The 19,323-nt window shown below is 38.6% G+C and overlaps 3 protein-coding genes across 6 annotated transcripts in view; 2 read left to right on the top strand and 1 right to left on the bottom strand.

The window, feature by feature from the left end:
* Window positions 1-19,323, bottom strand: part of LOC133840484 (adenylate cyclase type 2) — a 44,970-nt gene that overhangs the window by 7,347 nt on the left and 18,300 nt on the right. Inside the window, 9 exon segments of the mRNA XM_062272338.1 lie at window positions 217-826; window positions 893-1,025; window positions 2,119-2,277; window positions 4,689-4,816; window positions 4,876-5,103; window positions 5,172-5,366; window positions 6,285-6,410; window positions 6,477-6,674; window positions 6,785-6,918. Coding sequence (XP_062128322.1) covers window positions 217-826; window positions 893-1,025; window positions 2,119-2,277; window positions 4,689-4,816; window positions 4,876-5,103; window positions 5,172-5,366; window positions 6,285-6,410; window positions 6,477-6,674; window positions 6,785-6,918 — 1,911 coding nt within the window.
* LOC133843744 (uncharacterized) lies at window positions 10,287-11,573 on the top strand. Of its 3 annotated transcripts, none has more exons than XM_062277414.1 (4): window positions 10,287-10,425; window positions 10,525-10,762; window positions 10,819-10,869; window positions 10,920-11,573. In XM_062277414.1, exons 2-4 carry the CDS (start codon window positions 10,564-10,566, stop codon window positions 11,465-11,467), a joined length of 798 nt encoding a protein of 265 aa, XP_062133398.1. In that variant the 5' UTR covers window positions 10,287-10,425; window positions 10,525-10,563; the 3' UTR covers window positions 11,468-11,573. The 3 variants fall into 3 exon arrangements, with proteins under 3 accessions (XP_062133398.1, XP_062133395.1, XP_062133396.1); XM_062277411.1 differs by having other exon boundaries at window positions 10,299-10,472; XM_062277412.1 differs by having other exon boundaries at window positions 10,301-10,472; window positions 10,923-11,573.
* On the top strand, window positions 14,624-15,591 carry LOC133842333 (uncharacterized). Of its 2 annotated transcripts, none has more exons than XM_062275382.1 (5): window positions 14,624-14,849; window positions 14,913-14,948; window positions 15,008-15,090; window positions 15,147-15,309; window positions 15,367-15,591. In XM_062275382.1, exons 1-5 carry the CDS (start codon window positions 14,711-14,713, stop codon window positions 15,447-15,449), a joined length of 504 nt encoding a protein of 167 aa, XP_062131366.1. In that variant the 5' UTR covers window positions 14,624-14,710; the 3' UTR covers window positions 15,450-15,591. The 2 variants fall into 2 exon arrangements, with proteins under 2 accessions (XP_062131366.1, XP_062131367.1); XM_062275383.1 differs by having other exon boundaries at window positions 15,147-15,293; window positions 15,367-15,539.

Genomic DNA, 19,323 nt, shown 5'->3' on the forward strand with positions numbered 1-19,323 from the left:
GTAAGTCACCATAAATTACAACCTATTCAACTCTTTTAGATGTAATATGTAATTTGAAAGCTCTTCTATTTCTATCCTTGAAACGGATTCGGAATTCTATAAATCGCCTGCTTTAAAGTTACAAGACTAAATATATATACTACTAATATATATAACACTAAACCATTTCAGTTTCCATTTATTAGATTTATTATCCTAAGAATTTAAACAACTTACCTTGAACAGACAATTTGCGACGCGAGCGTTCGGGAGCTTCGGCTACTGTTAGACTGTTGGTGCCAGCTGTCGAAGCAGCTGCCGTTGTTGTGGTGGGCGTGCTGACCGCATTGGATGCAGATGCTGCGGGAGTGCCGCCGTTGGAGATGCCACTCTCGCTGCCACTCATGCTAAGCAGATCCTCGGCAGGGAGCGATAGAGCAGCTGATTTCGGGGCAGATTCCGAGGCAGCAGAGTCACCGCTGCCACGATGCACAATAGTCGGTAATGGTGCCTCATTATTGACAAGTTGCTCCTGCTCTGATTGTGTGTGGCCAACCAACGGTTCGGTGGCAGCGGCATCTTCCTCCTCTTCGGACAGCTCCTTGATGGACATGGAGGCGGCCGAGGTCAGCGGTGCATGCAACGCAGCATCCTGACTGTTGGTGGAAGTGGGCGACAGCTTCTCGGGAGCCTCGACGGTGGTTGTAACCGGAGAATGCGACTCGACAGCGGGCAGCAGCTTCTCGGTGACATCGCCATCCTCTTTGACTGGCGTTGTTGGCTCGTTGGGTGGATCAGCGTGCTCAATGCACTCGACCACGCGTGGCACACTCTGCATGTAGGCGGGCTGACATTGCGACAGTTATGTTAGTAATTTGAGTTCTACCAAGGATAGAGAAAACAAAGCACTTACCTTGGGTGGCACAATGAGATAGGTTTCGATTTTATGGTCTGCTAGGTAGGCATCGCGTCCGCCTCCCTCGCCCTGTTCCACCTCGAATTTATCGCTCAGAAAGTCCAAAGTTTGCTTCGTGATGTGCACACGGCTGCAAGCAACAGTGCGTATGAGTGATGTATGGATTTAGTTGTACGGCGCAAATACTTCTTATTACTGCCTATGCCTATTTCACATGCAAATTAAGGCGGCTTTTATGCTTCTTCTTCTACTCTGCCCCTCGGTGTCGTTTGTTTTCTTCCGTTGCCACTTCCGTATTTTGATTGTAATTTTATTTATGCCTTTGTTAGGCATTGCCAAATAATTCGTGCGGAACACGCAAAATGTGGCCCCAACTTTCATGCGGCTCATTGAGCAACATTCCAATTCAATTTCAAATAATTGCAATCTACGTGAGCCTGTGATACATGTCAATTGAATAGAAGCCTAAGTATTTTCCCGCTTTTCATTCGAATTTCTTGTCATTTGGGCTTTGGAAATCCTGGGAAATTTGCAAGAAATGCTAAACAGAATCTGTAAGCTGACAAGTCTCTTTAGACTCCAACTTTGGCTTTTCAATACATGAAATTTTTGTAAAATAAAATTATAGAGGCATAAGCCATTTCATTGTCAATAAATTAAGACAACAACTCTTAATTATAGCTGTCTTTAAAATGGTTATTTTAATTAAAATGGTTTATTTTAATTTAGATAGTTATGAAACAAATAACAACCGTTCATTGAGCAACAAATTTATATCGAATCAATGCTAAATTCATGGGTTTGAATCAAGTAATTTCACTGGTGCAACAAAACCTTTCTATTATACCGCATATTGCGATTGAAAGTTGTGCCAACGATATAATCACAGGCACTTGTCAGTTGTCTCAGCTCATAAGCTATTATTTGAACTAGGGCGCAACTCTAATTGCAGCTGGCACTTGCCACTTAACTTGACCTTCTGCCGCAACTAGTTGAAGGTCTGCAGCACTGTTGGCTCGAAGGCCTGAAGTCAGCAATGTTGAGGCGGTTTTAATTGCAACGCTCATGGAGACTCGTTTAAATTGCCATTATGACGTCTGCCTTGACACCTTGCGTTCCTTGTTCTTGTGCTTCTTTTTTTTTGCTGGAAGCGTGTCATCAACGCGAAAGCGAACACAAACGCAAAAGCGAATGCTTTGTAGTAATGAATGAGGAGAACTTACCCCGCAACGCCGCCGCTCTCCATGTGGTTGGCCAGGGTAACATCATCGCTCCAAACATCAAATTGCCACTTGCGTAGGCCAAGGACACCGCAGAGCACATTGCCCGTGTGTATGCCAATTCGCATGTCAACATTTATGCCGGTTGCCTCACGCACGTGTCTGCCGGAATACGAATAGAAAAATATACAGAAATGGGCATAAGGCACCTAACATAACATACATAAAGAATATGAAATGAAAGCAAGTGTAACAAACAATGAAAGCCACACATCAGCACTGAGTGAGCATATGCACACACACACACAAACACACACTCAGAGGTAACATATACTAGTATTTACTAACTAACTGTAGTCCTAGGCGTAGTTTAGTTTTGTATAACGACAAGTACAATTTCATGAGACATAAAACAAAACAACTGGCCACGTCCATTGCTTTGGGCCTTTGCTCGTTTATGACACGCGTCTAGGCCAACAAGTCCTTGAGTTATTAACCTTAAATACTTTTTTCTCTGTAGTCGAGTGTAATGAGAGTGGCGAGTGCGTTTGTGTGTATGTGTATGTGTGTGTGTCTTTCTGGGCCAAATGAGCCGCAACAAAAGCAACACTAGCTACAGCAAATCGCCTTAGAAAACAAATCACTTGGGAGCCCTTTTGGTTTATTTGCTTTTGTTCTTCTGTGGGTCATTGGGTTCTGTTTGTTTTACGAGTGTAATACTTAGACACTAACAACAACAACAGAAATAACAAGAACAACAGTTACAGGATGTGTCGAATGTGGATTATGGATAGGAAGATGTGTATGCACATACATAAGAGTAAGCTGAGATTGCTTAAGAGCCAAAGTTCGTCGTCTAAAAAGTGTGTGCTTTTAATTTGTAAAACTTTTGCAAATTTCATTTAATTATGCGGGACCACAGGAGACTTACTCTCTCGTATGTGCCAGAATGAAGCCAGAGGAACCCTTGAACCAAGGGTCATTTGTTAAGCATAATCAACAGCTTTTTATGGCTGCTTAAATATCAAATATTCGACAAAGTTTTATTAATTACAGGGGAATATTCCTTAAAGCTTCTATATTCTTTTAAAGCTGCCCTCATTTCAGTTTAATTCTCGTTATATTCAATTTTTAACTGATGTAAAAGTCTTGAATTAAATGCAAAAAAAGTGTTGCCTACTTTTGCGGGCAATTGTTGCTTGCATTACAAGTTGCCGCATTGCTCAACAATCAGCGACAAAAGGATATGCAAAAATTGAAATACAAAAGACGTCTGCAGCTGCGTTGCACAATTAAACTTTCACCTTGCTCTGCTGCGCACACCCACACACACACATACACATACACAGTGAGAGCAGCAGAACAAGTGGCAAGCAAGAAAAGTTGGCATTTTTATAAGAAGCCTGGCGATTAAAACAACGGGCAAGTGGAAAACTTGCCGCTTTTGCAAACGGTCTTCTGCTCAATGGGCTGCATAGCAAAAGCAGAAACAAAAGATAAAAGCCAAAGCCAAAAAGCAAAGCAACAGTCGCCGAGTCGGCGAGAGATTGAAAAGCCAAATGCCGTTTGGCCAAAGGAACAAAAGAAATGAAAGAAAATAAAATGAGAATGAGAATGAAATGAAATTAAAGAAAAGAAGCCGACTGAGCCAGAGAGCATAATAATAAACACAATAGAAATGCTTGTGCAATGTCGAATAAAAAACAGGACAATATAAAAAGGAGAGAGTGTGCTGCATTGATAATTAGATGCTCTATATAGAAGATAATAACTTTTATAAGACGGTATTGATTAATGAAAAGAGCACTTCCCTTAAATGTGAATATCAACTTAATCAAAAACATTATTTTCTTCAGCGTTTCTTATAGTCAAAGTACCTCAAATGTTAGAGTACAAGTGCGATAGAATTGAGCAACTTCTGGGGTATTATGTGTTCGCGACTCGGACATAAATTCTTGCATGTAATAAAATTGCTTTTGTGTCGATATTGTATATTGTATTTTATGTTATTTCATTTTTGCACTCTCTTATTTTCTTTTTTTGTATTTTTAGAAGGCGCTTTTATTGCATAATACGCTTTTAATAGGCGCCATAAAGATGAGGCCCGCATGAGTTCGTGTCTATCTGCTGGCAATTACAGTTGACAACATCAATGCGATGAGCAAACAGTGAGGCAATAAAATTATAAGCTGACATCCATTTAAAGCTGGTTGTACTATATTAAAGCTATGAGCAATGTGAATGCAATTTTGAATTTATTGTTGCATGCATCAATGTTTACAACTGTGTTTGTGTGCTTGTGCCACAGATGTGTGCTTATCCAGCTATAACCTATAACCAACGAGCAGACAAACTATCAAAGTGCTGAAAGTAAAACAAATGTTTATAAAAGCTCTGACAGCAACTACATCGACACACATACACACACACTTGAACACAAGCAAACCACACACCAAACATTGAGTGTCAAAAGGGATTGCCAAGGGCAAACATGTCGTATACGCAATGCGTGACAATGTTGACTTTATAAAAGAGAACGATGCGAGAAAGTGTTTGGTAAGAGCAAAATTTACCTGATGGCATCGATCATTTGCAGGCCCATGTTGACGCAATTGGTAGCGTGCTGTGGCCGTGAAATGGGCAAACCCGACACACAATAATAGCAATCGCCCAGAATCTTAATGCGCAGACATTGGTTCTCCTGCAATAGTACAGAAATCGAATGTGTAAGTATTTTATAAATAGAACTCAAGCATTTACCTGTGCAATTTGATCGAAGCGACCAAACAGATCGTTGAGTGTTTTGACCAAATCGCTGGCTGTGAGTGACGATGACAGCGGCGTAAAGTTTACAATGTCTGCGAAAAGTATTGTAACATTCGTGTGCCGTTGCACGTGCAACTCGTGGAAGCGCGTCGCTGACGTTGAAGCCTGTCCGCCGGCACGTTGACACGCATCCGCCATCTTCAGCATAATGCTGCGTTTAACCTGAAAATAAGTATACGCAACGTATTGTCAAGTTGTATTTATAGGCACAGCATAAATGTTGAACTTACCTCAGCGGCTATGTAAGCGGGTATAACGCTGAGGAGCAGCTGCTCCTGCTGCTCCCGCTCGCACTCGAGCTTCACACGCTGCTCGATGCCCGTGCGTGTGCCGTCAACTGTGCGATTATGTGCCGCATCCGACATGATGCGATAGTACAGACCGGAAACGGATGCGCTGGCCAGCATTACAATCTCGCCAAAGAGCTGACAGCAGCAGTTAAACGGGGTCAGACAAGAGAGAGAGAGGAGTGGTAGAGCAATGAATAATAGAGCCAATTGGCAGTCGGCAAGCGAAGGCCCACAACCAAACAACCAGTTAGACCACAGGCGTGTAATCGAAATTCCCAACATACAATTCTGTGCGCCGCAGCTAATTAACGTTGCCACAATACCACTCGGCTTTCAGAATGTCTGCTTGAGTGTGACTGTGTGTGTGTGTGTGTGTGTGTGTGTTTTGTGGCTGAACCACACAAACACATACACTCACACACATTGCCATCCCCAGCAAATCAAATAGCGGAAAATGTAGGAAAAACTAAAGCACTCAATTTGTTTCGAGAGGCTATGCATTTTGATGGCCATCAAATTTGGTAATTAACATATTTCGCAATTATGTTTAACCAGTGAAAAGCAAATTCTAAATAGGCGCTGAATAATGATGTGGTTAACATAAATTGAGCTGACTGGCAAGTCACAAATAGTTGTGTCTTTAATTTGCAGCAGAACTTGCTTTAATTGTGGACTTATTGTACAAAAATGTGAGCTTGTATTGGAAGCTAATAAATGCATTATAAAATTAGTTTAAAAGCCATAAATATAACAGATAATTAAACCCATACATATATGCAAAATAGTACTAGCCTCCGCTTCAAATTTAAGTATTTATAATAATGGAACCATATAAATTTATTTAAATTGATACTACGAGTCTAGCTATAAAGAATTACAATTATTATTTAATGGGACATTAAGTCTATGAGTTATATTAACATTTATTTAGTTTTTTGTCCCCTTTAAATCTATTTTATAAATGGCTGCATAAACTATTAAATATAATGCTAAGCTGAGATTCTTTATGGCATTTATTGCAATAATATTGCGTTGTTTAAATAAAAAACTCACCATGGCCAAATCAGGTCCATCTTCATCTTCTGGGCAGCCGAATCTGTAGCCGATGTGTATGGCAGTCATAAATAGGGCCAGCACCACAGAGACGGGCCAAGAAATGGGCAGCATCGTATGAATGCCCTGCAAATGCAATGCACATATTAAAATACATATTTTACAATGTTCGATGCAACAGTTGCGACTTACCAGAAACAGAGCGTACATGGGCAGAGGAGCCAACTCGCTGCCGGTGATGGCCGCAATGGTGCCCAGCGAGAAGGTGGTAACAATGGCAAAGGCCAGAGCTGCTGCCGGTGAGCTGAGCACGGCCGGAAACTGTAGAGCCGTCAGTATTGAGCCAGAGATTAGGGCCGCCACCACCAGCAACAGTGTTTGCATCAGGTGCTATAATCCCCGGCAATACACACACACACACACAAACACAGTATAAATTAACATGGCAGGCCTGCTAGGGGAGTGGGGAGGAGGCTGGCACTTAGTGCACCACAACTTACCTGGTCGTAAACGATACCAATTATTATGGATACGACGCATGCCACCAGCGATATCAGCAGCCCCGATCTGAACAGCGACTTGCGCAGCCTCTGCCGATAGCGTGTATATAAATCGTTTAGGTGTATATCCTCAGCTGCAAAGTGAAGAAAAGTCAAGTGTTTGGCCCATTAGCGTACGGCATTAAATGGGCAATTTTCTGTTTAAAGTGCGAGCACAAAAGCATTTCGTATTTTAGCACCAGACACAGGTAGAGAGAGAGAGCGAAATAAACTCCATTGTGACATTTATGAAATGGCCTCGCACCTGACGCCAAAGTCCTGTCATTGGTTCTCCCCAATTGACTTTAATTGCAGATGAAATCGTTTTAATAAACTGCCACAATAACAAATGAAAATCATATCATGGCGCTAGACATGAAAAGGTGATTTCAGTTGGCAGCAATAAATCGTACAATATAAAAAGAATAAAATAAAAAAAGAAAATCGAAATGGAAGTGAAATACATAAAAGGAAAATTGCAGCTAAAGTTATGAAATCTCAAAACTTAATAATTCGAATTTTATATATGTACCTGGCTAAATGGGACATATGTATAATTAATGTAGGTCTTACGAGAAAATTTATCTCATTTGGAAATAAGTTCATATAAATTTACGATTAGTTATATATCATACACTAAGGGCAGTTTATTCAATGTCCCAAAGTAACACATAGCTATATTTAAAATAAGATCATTTGCCAAATAAATGCAAAATAAATTAAAAATTGAGGAACGAGGTAATTTATGTAACAGAGGCAGAGTCTAGCCGATAGATAATATCGGTATCGGTTGGCATTAGCAAGTCAATAGGCACTAAGCTATGGGTATCATCAATATTGTGAAGTAGATTATCAGTCGTCAAAAAGAAGAACAGCAGCAGTTAATTGTAACAAATTTCATTAAGACTTAAGTTAAATCAAATTATACATATATTATCAAATATCCAGGTTATCTCTCAATCAAAGGTTATCTCTTTAACCAACATGACTTATATGCATATAAATAGACAGTTTCAGCTAAGGGCTTAAAATTGCAATATACATAATTGTATTTTAACTCGTATAAGACAAGTAACAAAATTTAATAAAACGACTATAAACCGACTGATTAAATCGTAAATGTAATAACTGTTCGTATCGTATCAGCAAATTGTCTAAATATGCCATTATAAATTAACTATTAGCCATATATCATACGCACTCATAATCTCAGACAGACACTTTCTCACGAACGTCAAAATCAAAAGGTCAACACGCACTTTTCCATTGCCAAACACGTCAAAATTAACATATTTCTTTCGTTTAGTTTGTGGTGTGTGTAAATCGATATGAATTGTAACCATGTGTGGCCCACTAATTGGCGGCATTTAAAGACTATGATTTATTTATGGCACACCAAATTGTTGGACAGTGTATGTTATCTCTCTCTCTCGGCCTCGGCCAAGGTATTTGGGATGAGTTATTGCTATTTATAGTGACTCATACCTGGACCACCAGGTGCTTAAATTTTTCGTCTCTCGCGAGCATTTTTTCCGAAATGCGTATATTTAAATTGTGGCAAATCGATTGAAGAGCGTATTGGGGCTATTAAAGGCAAATGGCCAAATAAACTTGAAGGGTCAAGTGTGTCTGGCAAACTGTTGAGTGACCGTTGTTGTTTTTTGGCTACTCAGCTGCCTTCTGTTGTTGACATACTGAAGACAGGCTAATTAATGGAACTCGAATTTGGTAAATTCGTAGCACACACAAAAAGAAAGGAGAAAATCATTTACAACTTTCAGCAAGCTCGTGAGACGCAATAAATCCTAAGAGTCCGCATAGTCCTTCATCATAATAGGATTTCAACAAGATAAGGCACAACAATACAAAATGATTTCAAGTGCATTATTATTAATAAATGCGACATTTCACAATTTTTATTGGGACATCACACAAGCTAAAAAGCGGCGCATTTAACCGCAAACTTGTGGCGCGCATTAAGGATAAGAATTCCCTCCATCCTTGCCCGAGACCGGATGAGTGTAAAATTTTACATGTGCTACAAGCAATATAAAGAGCAAAAACCTAAATCAACAGAGTCGTTTAAACAAGAAAGGCGTTCTAAAGACAATCGAAAAATAACTAGAAAAAGTAATTATTAAAATAGATATTCTGTTTTACAAAAAATTCAAACAAAATTAAATATTCTAAATTTTCTTAATTTTTATAGATTTCAATACTCGAATATAAGTTTCAAATCTTTGCAACTAATTCAATAAACAAATAACGGATTACTCTTTGAACGCCTCTCGCTAATAGGCGACATCATACGCTGTGGCTGCCTTCGCTTGTTTATTCTCTGCAATCAAACAGAAATTCTTTTGACATCAACTGAAAGCGTTGCTTGAACTCCCCCCCACACACACACACACATTCTCTTGCTACACACACACATACTAGGTGTGTCGTTGTGTGTGTTTGAAAGGATGACAGATGCTCTCTCATATGTCTATGGCATAGCTACGGTCGCTGTGAGTCATAAAAAGTAAAGCGTCTAAAGCGAAACAGTTGAAGACTTTGGCAGGCGACACAACGATGTTGACTTGCCAAGCTTTTGGCATAGATTTTTATACGAGGATGCGATGAATGGCGAACGGAAAGCCGCAACGGCTTTTGATAGAATTCCATGTGATTAAGTACAGACGTGCAGACACATGTCAATGCATTGCACTCAGACAGACAGCAAAGTACACGACACGCCAAGGGATCTGTCCATGGATGGCATCCAACGAAAAATTTTAATGCGCTACACTCGCATTCGGATTGACAGCATGGCGGGGTTTTAGCTGCAGTCCTTCGTGACTGCGAATTGTAACCTTAAATCAAAATGAATTGAAATTTGAGTACCTACAATCAAATATGTTGAGTCGTTTCTTAAAGTGCTTACAGTGCTTGGTGCAACGCTGAATTCGAACTCGTAAAAGATTATGTCACTCCTATTAATGTAAAATCCGCAGTCCTATAAATATATTAAATATAGTACGGGACTTTTGTACGCAACCCATATTCAATATATTTTTTTCAAAATCCTTAATAACCAAAAATAATAAACAACAAAAAAAAGAGATTTGTAACATGTTATTGGAAATTATTTTCAATTTGTGTTTCTTAAAAAAATGATTATTATCCGTTAATTGTTGTACACTGCACAGCATTAAAGCTGAGTTGTCATTGCTTATTACTCAATACTTGAATAATGTAATTATTACATACTACTCAACAATTAATGTAAGGAAGCATCGATAAGCGAATAAAGAGATTAAAAAATCAATAGCAAAGTGTCACTTGTGATCGACTGAGGTATTATTGTAAAAGGAGTTTATAAACAGTAAATAAATCGAAGAGAAATAAATGAAGGAGCTTATAAAAAGTAAATATATCGAAGAGAAATAAATTAGACTATTACACTTCTACAATTTCATTTAGCTCTTCAACAGTTCAAGCTTTGTTTTTAATATCAAACATAATTATATTATATAACTTTAAAGTAGAGAACAGAGAAATTAATTTTTTCTCATTATAAATTTCGGTAACTATCATGTATAGAATGAGCGGAGATTCAAGTAATGTTATGTCACACCCAATACGCCATGCCTACGGGCCACAACAGGTTAATTCAAAGTACAATTTGAATTCAGAATTTAACTTTTCTTTCACCACAGTTAACCCTGGACAGCTCAATTGCAGTCGAAGATCAGTGCATGAAAGACGACCTCTACTTCAACTTAATGTACAAGTCTTTCGACAGCAATGCTCATGGGATAACACATCGCATCAATCAGTTGGCAAACACAGAAAATGCGAATTTAAGACCGATTTCGACGGAATTGGAGAGAAATGATAAAGCATGGCGATCAAGTCTATTGGACTACAGACAAATGGATTCTGAACTAGAGCGCAGTAAATATGAAATATAAAAACTTAAACAAAAATATTATTTACATCTTAACATTTAGTACAACGTGACTATGAGGCCATTGAGAATAATCTGGCGCGCTTTAGAAAAGGTAAGAGCGAATCATAATTGAAGATCATTTGATAATAATGGCCGTATAAGCAGATAAACGTTGCAGTCCAGAATTTAAACTGATTGGAACTGCATTGCTAACAGACCATTCAATGGCCCGCGAACACTTCGATCGTAGCGAATACTTCCCATCTACGTCAACGTTGCCCACCGATCTCAGCGCATGGAGTTCACATAGTGGCACTCTGACCGAGATCCCATCCATCTATCAACTGCCATCAATTACTGATTTGCTTGCAGCTCGAAGCAACCACACAGCAGTAGCTGCAACAGTGGCTGCAACACCACCGCCTCCGCCACCTCCACCACCATCAAAACCCGAGCGATGCCAGCGAGAGAGTGTAAAGGTTGAGCAGCCAGTTCAAAGTCAGAAGGAATCGAATGAGGTTCGAGGTTCAGAGCCCTACTACAAATGCCCCGTGTGCTGGAACTGTGTGCGCCAACGGAAGCCAGTTTCCACCACGTGTGGCCATGTGTTTTGCGGCAGTTGCATTAAGGCGGCACTGCGCACCACATGCAAGTGCCCCGTGTGCCAGAGATTGATGACAACGCGTCAAATTTTCCGAATATACCTTTGAGCAACACAATGCTGTTATATGCTTGTAATCTATTTTGTTTTCACTTAGTAAAAAAGCGCAGCAAGATTTTGTGCAATAAATTAACAAAGGTGTGCGCGTGAAAGTATGCTACGATTTTTAATCAAACGCCATTTAAAATTGCAAAATGTTAATATTACACATACGCCATGGCGTACGCTCGCTCAACCGTAAAATCCTGCAAAATAGTACAAAACTCTCTGGCCAAGGGCAGCAGCAGCAACAACAACTGTTGCAACTCCGTCAGCTCGCCCACGCAGCAGACGCCACCTGCTGCAACATTGTAAATTACGTGCCTCAAGACGGGGCAAGTATTACAAGCTTTACGTGGCATAGTGTGCCGCATACCAAGGCCAAAACAAAATGCTCGAGCTGCACGTTCCACGTTCGCAGCGTCTTAGCGTGGCAAATGTTGCAGTGGATTTCCGGCAAAACATGCCACTCGATTTAAATTTATTGCATATTTAAAATTTACTGGAAGCGAGCAGCAAAATTAACGAAATTAAATGAGATTTTCGCTTCGTTTGCTTTAACACTTTGTTGCTTGTTTGCTGTTGTTGATCGTGTTAAGCCAACAGATTTAATTGGCAGTCAACTCGTTTAAGATTTAACTGTCAGCCACAAAATAAATCAACTGACAAACAGTTGAGCCAAAAGTAATCAACAGCTTGTCCCCAAATAAATAATGCGTATGCCGAGGCGAAAAGCCATTCGCCAAGCCGCCCACAAATTGGACGACATAACAAGTCGAGACAATAAACACAAAAAAGTGCTGCTCAGCTAATGGTAGGTGAGCGTTGTGTTAGAGGATGTCATGCCAGCGCATTAATCAAGGTGCAGTCGAAGCCTTTTTGGCCATGGGGAGTGTCAACACCAAATTGCGAAACCGAAATTGTGCCACAACGCACAGTGGTCACTGCAGATTGATGGACTGGATTGTTGAATGACAAAAAACATAACTAAAATATAATCATTAATCATTGCAAATTACACACATTGTTTATGTTTCTTTACTGGTTTTTATGCCTGGATTTGCTTGCTGTGCCCACTGTGCCGGCATGTCGACACTCAGCGCACGTATCTCGCTTATTTCTCTTGCACAATGTGCGACCATTTTGCAATTTCTTTTTAGGACATGAAGCTGGCCTCCTTCCTGTTTATTTGTTGTTGTTTCTTTGCCGTTGCCGTTGCTGTTTGCTGTTGTGCGTGGCTGCTTCTAAATAATGGGCCCGTAAGACAAAGGAAGGAAAAAGGCGCTCAACGAGCATCGTTGACATTCGAATGCCACGCACTTTTTTCCAATTTACTTAGGTTAGTCATTTCATATTTGTTACCTTTCAAGCCATGTGGCTTCGGGATTGAGTGCAAGAAGTCAGTCATCCAAATGTCAGTGCTATCTATTTCGAAAATAGCAAATAGTAATAGGCCTCAAGCAACGAATACAAACTTTAAGTAGCATCGCTTTGCCATCAATACCATTTTAAAGCTGTCGTTGCTATCAAATTCACAGCCCTCCATCACTTTTAAAGCCACTCCATGCTGCACTTAGTTGACAGCTCGATATTTCCATAACTTGTTCCATTACGGCAGCCACTTTCAGGCTGTTATAACTTAAATCTTTCGCAATATGCAAAGTGGACATAAAAAAAACGGTAAGTGCACAGACACAAGGGTGCGAGTCGAATAGAGAAATAGTTGGAGGGGAGTGTGGGAGGGGAGGGAAAGAGATTGAGCAGCAGCTGCATCGCATTTACGCTCTCTAATGTTATTGATAGGCTTTGCCACCCACAAGGATATGCTTTGCACCATCCTCTGACAAATGCGAATTTAATAATAAGAAGAAAGAAAAAAAATCAGTGACACTGCAAATTGAATTTGCCACGCGCAACAAACGATTTGCAATACAAATGCGATTTGTGGTTTACGATTTACGAGCTCGTCTCTACCATGGAAATACTTTTTTTTCCTCTCTCCTTCTTTTTGTATTTTTGTCGTAAGCTGTCCAAATCAGCAGCGCGCAATCAAAAGGCATGCCTTGTACGCATTTAAGTACGAGCATAACAAGCAGAATCACAGATCATCGTCAACCTCAAATTGTAAGTAATATGCATATTTTAGTAATAAAAGAAATCTCAACAATGCCTGAGCCGAGACCCAGGCCGCATTGCCACTGTCAAAGCAATTTACATATTTATATATGTGTGGGCATATATTTCTTTTATACCCTATAGCAGTGATGAGCACTGACATGATAGCATAGGCTGATGGCGACAGTATAAGAGTAATGTATAAATACATTTGCAGCTTTTTGAACAGAAAAATGCTCTGATCTCAACAGTTTCATAACAGCATTCTGTTAATTGTGACATTTTCGATGTAGACTGTTAACATGATGATATGCTCTGCTCTTAACAGTTGCTTACAAGCATTGTGCTAATTGCTGCTCAATAAGAAAACGGGTTAACTATTAACTTGAAAACATGCTCTGCTCTTAACAGAACTGGTTTCCGTTAAATCAAGTTCAATGTTTTAGCTAGCTTTTGCTTTTTGTTAAAGTGAACTGCAGTCGAGAGTATCAGCTAGTCGAATTCACCTTCCTCACTGTTCGTTTTATCTTTAGGCAATGCCGTCTAATACATGGCACTGAAATCCGCTCGTATTGTCAGATATTTCCATCACCGAGTGGAACAAATCTCATATGCTCGAAGCCGACAATTCACGAGCATGTAGGCTGCATGCAAACAAGAGTGCATTTAAGCAGGTTGTATCAGGTTCGGCAATGGCTGCCACATGACGCATTGTGTCGCATAATGAGCCTCAACCCAGTGAGATAGATAGATATGCACAGATACGCCGACATGGATACAGATGCAAATATGCATTGAAATTGAGCGCACATTTCGCATGCAAGAAGCATTCATTTGAATTTCTATTTGCAGCGTATTTGTTCTGTTGGTGACAACTTTCACACCGAGTTCAAGAGTGTAGCGAAAGTATTACTTTTGTATAATATCAGATTTCCAATAAATAAAGTCATATCTGCTGCACTTTTAAGTTAAACCTTGGCATTCCTATTTAATTTATTTTCCATTTCTTGATATTATCTTTTAAGTGTAGAGCACTCTTGAAATATTCAGTAATTAAAATCAGAACGTCAATCCTTGAAATGTTTTTGTCTATGTGTTTGCTTTCAAATTAAATCAAAATTATGTGTTAGTATAAAGAATGAACAGAATTGAACAGATTTTCCCGGCCAAAAGGTGCTGTTATTGCCTTAATCTTCGAACTGGTTGCATCTTTATAGCGCTATATGGAATACTATGCTCTGGCCTAAATATCGATTTCATAATATCAATAATAAATGGTAATAAATATAACTTTTATTTATATGCTATATTCCTCTTTTTTAAATACTTATCTTTTGCAGATTCTCCTGTTGCCGAAACCAAGTATGTTTTCGCAGGTAATATATAAATTTTCAATTCTTGAAATTATTCAAAGTTAATATTATTTATTGTTTAGGTGAGCTTACGGGAGCTTGTCAACTTGCCGCTGAGTTTCTATTGCTGTTGTCCTCAATTATATTATTAATATCTACTATAGTTGTAAGTAGAAACATTTCAGATTTAAAAATAGTTTTATTATTGTAAATATTTTTCAGAAATTTTCATTCTTCGTCATTGTCTACTTAATCATAATTGTGACGCAAATTCTATATTTATTAGTTTATAGCATAGTTTCCTGCGCCATGAAAATCAACATTATGGCAAATTATAGCAAAAATGTCTGCATTGCATATTGGCTATGGGTAATTTTTTATTGTTGTAAGTTTGTCTAACTAATAACTGAATTTAAAAATGTAAATATTTTTGCAATTTTAGTGACTTCAGTTTATTTCATTTATATTGCCATCTCTTATTATAAATCAAAGCGAACAGAGGATAATAATAATTCTACGCCATAAAACTGAAGTAATGGAAATTAAATTTGCTGTCGATTTGTATAGTGTAAAGTTTTCAATTACGTTAAAAATAAGAGAAACTATAAATGTAAATAGTTTAATTATTTGTATGCTGTTGGCATTTAAATAAAAAAACCCAACGGAATCGTTTCGATTGATAATATCAATTGAAATACTTGTGCCACTTGACACGTATAATATTTTATGGGTGGGAAATTCACCGACTGTTGAATAGTCAGAGAGTTCAATTGCAGACATATTCTACCCATTATGCTGGGCCAAATGGTTTGTTTATCTCGGTGCGCCCATATTTACAGCGCCCAATCAATTTACAACTTTTCAGTCAATCACAAACCAAACCCAGTGAAAAAATTATGAACGCAATCAGGCCGAACAGAGTCGAGCCAAGCCAATTGTGGGCCCAATGCCAATGCCAGTTGTTCAGTTTTTAGAGCAACTGCTCTGTAGAGGGGTCATCTCTCTGGCGCCAGCAGACGAGGCTTCACTAACGCTGGGGCTCCCCAGCAGCATCAGCAGCATCAACAGCAACAGCTGAATAAACAGCCATAACAGCAACAACAACAACGAGAGCGATGATGACGATGACGATGGCGATGACGATGCCGATGATGGGGGCCTCAACAGGGTGACAAGGGGGCGGCAATGTGGGTGGGAAGCATCGCACAAAGCACTGAATACCGTTTCATCGACACTTTTTCATTGAATTCAATTAAAAGGCGAAATTGAAAATTGAAATTCAATTAAGATGCTATAAATACGCTGGGTGTGAGTTCGATGTGTGTGTAGGGAAAGCAAGAGAGAGAAAGCGATGGAGGGGAAAGTGTAAAAGCATTCCTGGATACAACAAGCACCATCAACGAATGATGATAGATGAGCTGATGAGTTGCTGGCGTCCATACGGACGGATGTCTATGTGTGGCCAACCATATTTTTTTCTGTCCTTAGGGATTCCTCTGTTTTCCTTTTTTTTTTTTGTCGCACTGGTTTTTAATGGCTCATCAACACTTTAGTTAAACAATTTGATGTTTCGAGTGCGAGTATTGATGGCAAATAAATTGACACTGCAATCAATCATGAAAGCCAGCATATGGAGTGCTCGTGCACTAATTAAGATAGAACATTAATTCTCACACCAACTGGGACACTGTGCAAATGAGACATAAATGAGAGACTAATAGGCAAGTGAGACATTTTTAATGAGGCTACGAGCAGCTCTCAGTGACTGGAGTGAATTTAATTTTAACTTATGGCAGAGCATAGATTTTATTCAGTCGTTATTTTAAAGCATATTACTGCCGGACATGCTGACGCACTCGATATCTCTTTTGCCGTCTATTAAGCAAGGATAATCTACTTTTTTTCAATTGATTGCGCACATAATTTGTAAAACCACCAAAGGCAGCAACCGAGCAGCTGCCTTCAATTAAAACAATAAAGAAAGTAACGACGAAGCCAGCCAAATGGCCAACCCAAAGTGCAAGTGTGGTGGCAAGAAACTCAACTTTGTTGAACTTTTCCACTACTACAACACAGCCGCAAAGTTAAGCGGGCAAGTTTACGGCCAAGTTGCCCTGCCCCAAAGAAGAACAACAACTTCGACTTCAAGTTTGCCGGTCTTGCAAACAGCATATCTTTGCGGTGGCTCAAGGTTAAGTAGCAATTGTTAAACAATGCACTCGCAAAGATATAAATTGCTTAATTTAAATTTAAATTAAATTATGCCTCAATAATGATGACGATAGATCAACAGACTTATCTCGCAAGCATGGTAAATTAATCGACACATATTTCTCTTTCTTTTTTGTCCGAATAACATACACATTACACTCGGCATTTTATTATGTTTGCAAATTTCTTTACTTGTCTTCCACATGGCGTATACATAATTTATGTACTACTCTCACTCACTCACATACACAAGCTGAGATATAGGATGACTACATGTTTTATTGCTTGCTCAGCTGTTGATATGCAATTTAAGCAATTTGCTGTTAATAGCAGCACGAATCCTATGCGGATACGCGGCGTATGCGCAACGTCTCTCCTTTATGCCTGAGTGGCTGATGTTCTTGTTGTTCTTGTTGTTTTTGTGCTGCCAGCTTAAATATTAACTTTTTGCATTATTCTCAATTTAAGCAATTTATATTATAGCCTCATTAGCATCATGTGTGTGAGCGTGGGCGTGTGAGGGGAGGGCACCATGTGGCACAGCTTTGAGTTCTCTCATCAAGATGCTAATGGAATTAAAATGAAAATTGAGTCAACAATATTAACACACTGCTTGGGCGGGCGACAGCAACAGGGGCAATGACTGTGAAATTTGGTTATCAACACATTGACACGGCTCTGGATGCTCCTACTAATACGATAGATATTGGTGTGCATGAATCTGATGGCATTATGTAGATAAGCTCGATGACAATGGCAAACTTTAGCATCTACTCATCAATTATCTGGGTATTTTCCTTCAAACTCCTATCAAAATTATGTGCTACAATTTATATACGACAATTTTTCCGGCAAAAACTTGTTGCGGCTGTCAGAGTCTAAGAACTGGTTGCTTTATAATTGGCATGTTTAGCATAATGTTCTCTGTCTTGTCTTTGGCAGCTTTTAATTCTAAGTGGGTAAAAAAGAAAGATTATTCTCAACATTTAGAACATTTGAGTGCATCCATAATTATGAATGTACTGGCAGGTATCATTTTAATAATCTCTACTACCGTGGTAAGTAGCTTTGTACTTGTCTCTACTTAAACAAGCTGAACTTATTTTATTTCAGAAAAGGGCATTTCCAATACTTATCTACATTGCTGTTGTTGTGTTGAGGCTCTTCTATTTATTGACTCTTAATATAGTTTTATCCGCTATGAAGATCAAATTAATATCAAGTGTAAACATATATTTTTGTGTTTCATATTGGCTCTGGTTCGCAATTTCTGTCTGTAAGTTCAAATTTATTTGTATGTTACTAATAAGAGTTGTAATAAACATTTTTTTAGGCCTTTCATTATATTTCATTTACATTGCCATTTCCTATTATTTGGCAAAGAAACAACAACGCTCACAACTACAAATTGCCAAATCCAAAGACACAACAGTTTCCACAAAGAAGTAAAAGAAACAAAGACAATGGATAAATATATGGCAACTTTAATGTTCACCTATCTATCCATTATCTGTGTAGCTTTATTCAAACTTTGTCAAAAATTGCTTGCTTAAAACTCGAAAGATGTTTCTGACGAAAAATTGCTTTTGCTCAGAATGATTTGCTTTATAATTGGCATATTTAGCATTGCATTCTCTGCCTGCTCCAGATGAAATTGTATAGCATAGTCAAATGATGAAAGTGTATTGGGTAATTCATTCATTCTGATTATAGCTCAACTTTAAATTGACCTCCATTAGTTTAGTTAACTGTAAGTATCACATTTTTTGACAGCCTTGAGCACAATTTAATTTAATTTACTTTCAGAAACAGTCTATCTTGTGCTCTTCTATGTAGTTCTTGCCACTTTGAGAGCTTTGTATTTATTTTAACAAAGTATTGTCCATTAACTACATTAAAATAATGCAAATATAAATATATATAAAATCAACTATAACCAATTTTCGTTTTGTTTTAAATATGGTACTCATTAACAAATTGTAAGTTGTACTATAACATCTTTGAAGACAAAATGAAGACTCCACAATTGGTTACTAACAAATTTTGAATAATATTAAAATCGTCGACAAATTACTACATTTACATAAACTATATGAGAAAACAAAATTAATTTTCCTAGATGGTTTTGTTTTGCAGCAACTATTGATAGTCGACTTCAAAGGTGTCTTATTCAAGTGGCGAGCAGTAA

Source organism: Drosophila sulfurigaster, chromosome 3 (assembly GCF_023558435.1).
Source record: "Drosophila sulfurigaster albostrigata strain 15112-1811.04 chromosome 3, ASM2355843v2, whole genome shotgun sequence".
In the NCBI taxonomy this organism is placed as follows: Eukaryota; Metazoa; Arthropoda; class Insecta; order Diptera; family Drosophilidae; genus Drosophila; species Drosophila sulfurigaster.

Excerpts from the sequence above, each read along its gene's own strand:
- LOC133843744 (XM_062277411.1), top strand. The coding sequence starts at position 10,401 with ATGTATAGAATGAGCGGAGATTCAAGTAATGTTATGTCACACCCAATA. Across the intron at positions 10,763-10,818 it reads GGATTCTGAACTAGAGCGCA|TACAACGTGACTATGAGGCC; the intron begins GTAAATATGAAA and ends CTTAACATTTAG. Across the intron at positions 10,870-10,919 it reads TCTGGCGCGCTTTAGAAAAG|CAGATAAACGTTGCAGTCCA; the intron begins GTAAGAGCGAAT and ends TGGCCGTATAAG.
- LOC133842333 (XM_062275382.1), top strand. The coding sequence starts at position 14,711 with ATGAACAGAATTGAACAGATTTTCCCGGCCAAAAGGTGCTGTTATTGC. Across the intron at positions 14,949-15,007 it reads AACCAAGTATGTTTTCGCAG|GTGAGCTTACGGGAGCTTGT; the intron begins GTAATATATAAA and ends TTTATTGTTTAG. Across the intron at positions 15,310-15,366 it reads ATGGGTAATTTTTTATTGTT|TGACTTCAGTTTATTTCATT; the intron begins GTAAGTTTGTCT and ends TTGCAATTTTAG.